This window comes from Apaloderma vittatum, unplaced genomic scaffold (genome assembly GCF_000703405.1).
Source record: "Apaloderma vittatum isolate BGI_N311 unplaced genomic scaffold, ASM70340v1 scaffold8386, whole genome shotgun sequence".
Lineage (NCBI taxonomy): Eukaryota > Metazoa > Chordata > Aves > Trogoniformes > Trogonidae > Apaloderma > Apaloderma vittatum.
This window is the reverse complement of record NW_009723335.1, coordinates 49,893-57,717: the sequence shown is the minus strand read 5'-3', so window position 1 is coordinate 57,717 and position 7,825 is coordinate 49,893. Positions and strand designations below refer to the sequence as shown.

At 52.5% G+C, this 7,825-nt stretch overlaps 1 protein-coding gene across 1 annotated transcript in view; it reads right to left on the bottom strand.

Annotated features, from left to right (window-relative positions):
- Positions 1-7,825, bottom strand: part of EPHB2 (EPH receptor B2) — a gene marked incomplete at its 3' end in the record, with an annotated part of 58,050 nt that overhangs the window by 2,743 nt on the left and 47,482 nt on the right. Inside the window, exons 4-7 of the mRNA XM_009872074.1 lie at positions 7,086-7,210; positions 1,557-1,719; positions 805-913; positions 557-624 (exon numbers count right to left, since the gene is read on the bottom strand). Of these exons, the coding sequence (XP_009870376.1) occupies positions 557-624; positions 805-913; positions 1,557-1,719; positions 7,086-7,210 (465 nt within the window). The remainder of the gene's footprint in view (positions 1-556; positions 625-804; positions 914-1,556; positions 1,720-7,085; positions 7,211-7,825) is intronic.

The following is a 7,825-nucleotide window of genomic DNA, read 5'->3' as shown; positions in this document are numbered from 1 at the left end:
TGCTGGATGTGAGGGGGTGCCCTGCAGTACACAGGGATGTTGGAAGAGGGAGGCTGCAAGAGAGGGAATGTTAGGTATTGCATTACATCCCTACACATACATATATCTTGTATCTATTAGGCTTCTGTGAGCACTGGGGTGGGCTCTAGCAAAGGCACCACGAGGCACATGATGGGTTCCTGCAGAAGGACGGGACCCTTCAGGAGGTGGGGGAAGGAGTCGCCACAACCACCACCGAGCTGCACAAAGCTCAGAGCAGCCAGACACGGTGCGGCAGCGGGGGCTGCACCGCAGGAGACTGAGGCTTTGGCAGGAGCATCCCAGAGGTTTGCAGGCTATGCTCAGGTTCCCACTCGACAGCACATGGAGAGCATGGACCAGGAACCTAGACCACAGGGGACTGAGACAGCACGGAGGTCCTCCTGTCTACAAACGCACACGCCTGCCCGGCTAGGTGTCCTGAGCCCTCCCCGCACGCCGCAAGGAATGAGTGAACAGGAACACAAACCGAAGAGAGAGCGGACCCCCAGGGCTGGCGGGGAGCCGCGGTACGTACTGTGGCCACTGGTATAGTGCTGCAGCTTGTCAGTGTACTCGGAGTCAGCACGTTCAAAGCCCCGTCTTCTGGAAAGAAAGGGAGTCCTGAGAACCAGCCTGAGCCCGTTGGGACCGAGAGACATGCTGCAGTGGCATCTCTTTCCCCCTCCACCCTCCTGCTCCCTTCTTCCCCCTGCCACGCTCTGCCTCCGGTCAGCATCCCCTTGCACAGCCCCAGCCCCAGGTCCTGTGCTCAGACCGACCCACCTGTTGCACACAATAACGATGACGACCACGGCGATGAGGAACACCACTCCTGCCGCCGAGGAGCCGATGATGAGAGGCAGTTTCTCCTGGACACTGGTCTGGTACTCGGCTGGCACACAAGGAAGAGGGCAGGGGTTACTGCAGCGCAGGATGGATCTACCCTAACGAGCTCATCAAGGTCAGAGCATGGTCCTGAGTGCTGCCCACATTTGCATGGCCACTGCTAATGGGCTGCCTGGCATGGTTGTGGTCTGAGCCAACTCGTGTTGTCCCAGGCATGGCTCAGGTTGGCTAGGACAGGGCACGTGCCCCAGCAAGGAAGGCTGGGTGGAGCTATCACTTTTAGGTGAAAAGTTTAGTCCCCTGGATGCGTGCTGTGCCTTGCTCCTTGCCCTCAGGGCCAGAAAACTGGCTTGGCCTGTTTGATTTAGCAGCACAAATTTAGAAAATAAAGACCCAGGTCTGTATTTGTCACAAGCAGCTGTGCACACAAAAATCATAAATTTCATTCCCTCCGAATCCAGCTGCGTGGATACGTCCCCATCCCAGAAAAGCCTGGCAGACACTGGCCTAGATGATGCAGACCACAGCTCCCTCCACACCTCGCCAGGTGAATAAACGCACGTGACTTGTCAACGCAGCCCTGAAGGGACTAACAGCGAGGGTCCACCGCTGCTGCCCATGCATCTCCATCTTGCTCAAGCCTCTCTAGACCCTGTGTCACCTCTATGCAGGGGCAGCTGAAGACTCACCTTCAGTCATGGTCTGGAAATACATCTTGCCACTATACCGGCCGTACCCGGCCACAGTACGCGCCCGCACCTGGAAGACGTAGATGGTGCCGGCTTTGAGGTTTTGCACTGCCACAGTGTTGGTGGGGCTCTTCACTGTCGTCGAATTTAACTCGCTCAGCTCCTGCCAAGAAAATACAAATCTGTCATCAGAAAAGTCAGTCCAGGAGCAGGTGCTGCGTTTCTAGAAGGAGGAAGCGCAGGAGACCAGGGGAGCACGGGTGGAAAGACCATCACGGGCCTGAACGAACAGGTCATTCCTCCGAGCGGACCTCCTGGCAGGGACACACAGAAACAGGAATGGGAGTACAGATGTCCCTGGGCTACCCAGCACCTCTTCGGAAAGGCTCTGATGAAGGCATGAGCTAGAAAACTGCAGTGGCTTCTCGCACCTTTGAGCAAAATGGGCATGGGAACTGCTTCCCTCTTCTGTGCCCACTTTCTTGTGGAGTTTTCCTCCTCCCTCAGCACCATTTGCTCTTCCTCACTTCCCTCTGCCTATGCTGGAGGTAGAGCCCACCTGAACACATGGGTTTGGACCTCGGGAGAAGTACCACTCCCATTCTCCTGCCCCGGGTTTGCTTCACCGGCGACCATGGCTAGGTTTTCAGAGCTGGGGAACCGAAGCGCATCGGTAAAAGTGACAATGAGACTACTTCCAAATTTTTGTTCCACCCCTCGCCTGCAGTTTTTCTGGCTGAGGACTCGAGCAGTCATACCACAGCAGTGTGGATGGTGCTACACTTGTGTAGGTGATGGATCCATCACTGTCCTCAGAAATTATGCCCTCAGCTGAGCATCCAGCAGCACCATCCTCGTGCTAGCCACTGCACAAGAGAACAGTCCGTCCCTGTCCCCACACTGGGGACACGCAGAAACAGGTCAACAGAGGAGGAGGATGAAGGAACTCAATGTGGGCAAGGTGGCCAAGTGCTGGCAGCCATCAAGTCCTGAAAGTCAGCGCAAAGCAGCGATTTATGCAAACAGCATCGTGTTTCTGGGAAACAAAGAAATCTTGGGAAAGCCAAGCTGTGAGTATGAGCCCCTATAAAAGGAGGCGCAGGCACCGATTTTTAAACGAAATGTCTGCAGCTACGTTGCAAGTGCTCATCCTTCCTGGTGACACCTCCGATCTGGCAGGTCAGGCTGCCTCGGCAGGGTCACTGGTTGAAACAGAGCAGCAGCTGACAGCTCAAAATCTGAGCTGGCAAGTTCTCAGGTGAGTCCCTGAGATCTGAGAACTTCAAGTCACCACAAAGGGCTCAGCAAGCCCAAGAACTCCCACCTCACGCAGCCTCACCAGCGCACGAGATAACCTCCTGGGAAGCAGGCAGGGCTGGCAGAAGGAAGCAGACAGACACAGCTTGTGCAATCGCAGCAAGCGGAGCTGAGGGTGTGACCAAGGGACTGGCCTTTTGTCTCCGCTGTGAAACTCCACTGCGGAGGCGTGGAGGGATTTCTTCTTGTCCCCTGGTGTCATGAGATCAGAGTGAAATGCCCAGAGAGGTGCAAAGCACCCGCTCCTCCTCACTGACTTCTTGTGGACTCCTGAAGGACAGAAGGTCCCAAATCAGCCTGGAGGTCCCACCTTGTGATGAACCGAGGTTTCCTCACACCAGAAATAGGTGCAAGTCGTGCTGGCTGTTGCTCCCTCGTGCTCTTTGGCTGCCTGCTGGCAACAGCGAAGAGTCAACGGAGAGTCTCGCACCCAACTCTGTACACCCTTTGTCCAGAGGGGGCTGTCCTCAGGGCTGCTGGACCACAGGACAAGTCAGAGGCTGTCAGCCCACCAATAAATGATGGAGTTTGCCTTTGAGGGCTGGGGGTCTCCTTTCTTTCCCACTCTCCACATTGCCAGCCATCTGGTGACTTGGCTTCCATGTTCATTGACTTCTGAGAAGAGCGCTGGTGCCTTCACTCAGGATCTTCTGCACAGCCAGCAGCTGTGGTAGCAGCAACATCAGAGGCCCCCGAAGAACAGTCATTCCCCGTGGGGCTCCATGCAGCAGACCACGCTGAACCAATGTTTCCCTCATGTTCCTGGGAGAACCTGCTGCGTCCTCAATTAGTCATCGTGCCGGAGCAGAACTGCAAGCTCACTGGCATTTGCAGGATGGATTATACTCAGGTTTGTGCAGCCTATTTGCCTCACATCTGCCAAGTAGCTGAAAGACAACACTCATGGAGTTAATTTCTTCTTGTCTTAAGCTTTTGACTGAGCAGTGCCCTGGTGTGGATGGCCAGTAGGAATGGTCTGGCAGGAACGTGTTTCTCCAAGTGTGCAAAGGCTTGGAAATACCGACGGCACATCATTCTGCAGGGCAGCTCTACAAATGCCTGAGAGACCTCCAAAATTAAGAAGAGTGTTCAGGAACAGTTTTCCCTTCTACAAACCGCAACTTTAGTTTTACCCACATGGACCCAGGGCCGAAGGTGCCTGGGTATCACCAGGGTGTTTGGGAATCAGGCTAACGACAATGAAAAGCTCAAGTACAGGTGCACAGACAAGGAAGATGAAGAAAAGACAAGCACACAGAAAACTGATGGCCTTCTTTGTCTGATCAGGCCTCAGCACTCCCTTGGACCTTTCCCAGGCAGGCTAGGAGAGAAATAGGTCAGGAAATGTTTACAGTTTTAGTGCTCAAGGGCTTGGACGAAGCCTCCCAGGCCCTTGGATGGCACCAACAGCACAGTTGTTTTAAAATCATTTGTCCAACTGCCTGAGGTAACCTCATCCCTGCTCCTGGAGGACTTTAAATTGAATGCAATGGGCATGCTTACAAGAGGTTTCTAGCCTGGGAAATTGAGGTCTGTCTGTCTGAGGAAGGCGTGCTCCTAAGTGTGCTCTCCTTTAATCCCAGATGGCAAGGAAAGAGCATTTACACCTCTCCACCCTCCCTTATCAAACCTATTCTTTCCCCTTGGCACGCTGCTCCCCGTCAGCATCCTGTGCTTTCACCTCAAACACTTCCCCCCTCTGGCTCCTCTGGGCTTCTCCATCAGGTCCAGGGCATTCGAGGTGGTCTGAAATCCAAGCTGATATTTTTTGCAGAGATTTGTGGGTTGCAGAGGTTTGTCTTTTGTTGTTTTTGTTTGTTTTTTCTTCCTGCAGATTCGGTTTGGAAGTCTTAATTCAAAACAAAGGAGACACCAAAGAGCTCCTGAGCCTTCTCAGCCATTCACAACGGTGACCAAACTGGACACAAGGCATGGGCTGAATGTCTTCAAACAACTACAAAACTGCATATGCTAAGCCTAATCATTTTGCATAACAATGAGCTAATTATTCTTTGCTTGACACTGCAGTGAGTCTCCAGTTCCCACACTCCAGGATGAATTTGGCAACTTGGGACAAAAACTACTGTGCCTTTTCGAAATGAAGAGAACGCTCATTTTTTCAGTAGGACAGACCTTGGAGGGTGCCTCTTGGAGGTAAAAAACAAACCCAAACACATTAGGGAGAGGATCACAGAGAGCAGACACGTCACTCAGGGTTTGTGTAACAATCTGCACTGATTTGCTCTAACTATATGTGAAAGAAAATCATAATGTTACCTCTGTACAGACATTTTAATAGCATCTAATAATAGCAATGTTATAAATAAGCTGTGAAATGGAAACAAAAACATACCTTACTTTCAGGTATTGTGAACAGCTCCTTTCTGCTAATGCTAAAACGGTTACTCCAATTTTTTTATATATATAATTTATATCTTCATATGGAAGAGAATCAATTCCAAATGAGGAGCCAAAATGCTTTTTATACAACACGCGTATGCTGCTATTCATACATTTGAACTGTTTTCATGTTAAGAAAATAGAATTTTCTACTGGGGGAAAAAAAATTCCACTAGAAACAACTTGCTGCCCACAGAGGTGGTAGATGCCCCATCTCTGGAAAAATTCAAGGTCAGGTGGGATGAGGCAACCTGACCTCGCTGATGATGTCCCTGCTCATTGCAGGGAGGTTGGACTAGAGGACCTTTTAAGCTCCACTCCATGATTCCATGAAATAGCAGGACAGCCTCAGCACCAGTTATCCTCTCTGCCCCACCTGAGAGCTGGCTGCCGTGAAAAGCAGTGGCCGAGCGTGGCTCGGGCCACTTGACCCCCTGACCAGGGCCACGCGGTGCCCTCAGCCCCGACAAAGGGGCAAGCAGGTGCTCACCTTGCAGCTGGCTGCAAAGACGGCCACGAACAGCACCTTCCTCTTTAGACAAAAATTCCCTTTATTTCCAGCCTCCGCCAGCAAACAGAGTGGAGGAGGAAGAAAGAATGAGGGAGAGGGATTAAGAGAAAGTAAGAGGAGGAGAATGAACTCCCTGAGATCTTCTGTCTCTACGCTGAGGGTCCCCAGGGAAAGGACCCCTCTTGCTTTCCAGATCTGTCTTGTTACCTACTCATCCATCTTGCTGTATATTCTGGGATCATTTCCAAGGGTCAAAGAAACGGTTGTGATTTATGCAATATAGGTCAGGACCTATTTAACAGCTTACAAAGAAGCTCCCCCCCTCCCCGTTCTCCCTCTGGCTCTTGGTGATGAGAAAATAGGTCACAGGCAGGCAGTGGGGGGGATTAATCATTTCTTCCAGCAACTGCTGGGAAAAATATTTTCAGTTCCATTTAATCATAAAGCTTTTTAATTAGTTAGTTTGCAATTTTTAATGTATAGTTTATAAGCTCTTGCGTAAAGTGGGCAGATTCCTGGAAGGAGAAATCTCCTGCTCCTCACCTCCCTTGGGCAGCATGGATGAAGTTCACCAGCCCAGATCCTGCGACCACCATCGATGTGGTCACCAGGTCTCTCAGCAGCCATGCAACTCCAGTCCCATGGGACACACACCCTATCCCAGCCCTGGCTTGCAGTCCCTCTTCTCACTGGGGCTGGGCCAGGGTGCAAGGAGCATGTTCCTCAGGAGTAAAAGAGCCAGACCTATGGGTTGTCCTCACATCAGCCTCCCCCAGATCAGAGGGGCAGTATGTTCCCTCCGTGGGAACACGGGACAGCTTCTCCCCAGTACAACACCCAGGTTCAGGCTGCTGCTCACAGATGCCAAGCTCACCTTCAGTGTAAAAGCGCTGGATGGACACGGTTACACAAAATCTCACAGACTGGATGCTCTGAGCGTCAGATAGTGGTCCAGCCTGGGACTAGATGCTCCCCACCAGCCCCATTCCCCACTAACGCCCCAGTAGAGGAACGGGAAAAACTAGACCCTGGACTCTGGCTACCCAGCTCTCCCTGCAATAGGTCCACTTGTCATAAGTGCTGGAGAAGCTCCTCCCGAAAGACCAGCACCTTTTCCACACTTGCAGTGTCTACGCAGCATCAGTGGAACCACTGCTGGACTTCACAGGGTTGCCAGCCACTGCCACCCACAGCCAGCGATGCAACCCACGGATCAACCAACTGCTGTGGCCAGTGCCATGCCCTTACACAAAGCTTTGCACCACCTCCCCTCCCAAAAACCTGCCAGGGTCCTGCAGTACCTTCTCATAATATTGCAGCTCATAATCCAGGATGACTCCGTTGGGTTGGTCAGGCTGAGACCACGTGAGGGTGATGCTGTCCACGGTGCGGCTGACCTGGTGCATGATGGACACGGCTGAAGGAGCTGGAAGAGAGAGAGAGAGGCAGAGAGGCCGCAGTGAGATGCCTGCAGGGGCAGGACCTGCATCCCCTGGCTGGAGGCTGGCAGGGGTATCATCGCTATTTGGAGCTACTGAACTCGCTTCCAGCGGTGGCAGGGCTGTCCAGGGGTCAGGAGATCCTGCCTTTTGCAGTTTGTAGAGAGCAGTTAGGGGAGAACAAAATGTTTCCACGGCTCGTTTGTAATTAGAAAACCATGTAGGACAGCATCTCAGGCAGGAAAAGGGATCACTCACAGGCAAACCATGCCTGGGGTTGAAGCAAACGCAGCCTTGTTCTCCTGGAAAAAGCACTACCAGCCCAAGCAACTCGCAATCCTCCCTGCTCGCCATGAGGAAGTCGGGTGTTTGTACTTGAACATTTGCATGGAGAAGCTTTCTAAGGCATGGGCAGATGCAGGAAACAAGCAGCTCCTCTCAGCTTTGGTGTGCTGGGTCTGCAAGCTGCCAGTCAGGGGAGGTGCATCCAGCAGCCTGAGCACGCAACGCAAACCTGACCTGACATGCTGACAATGGTGAGTCGCCCGCCTCGTCAGAGTGCCCTGGGAAGAGCACACCCACGGACGCCACTTGTCCCACCG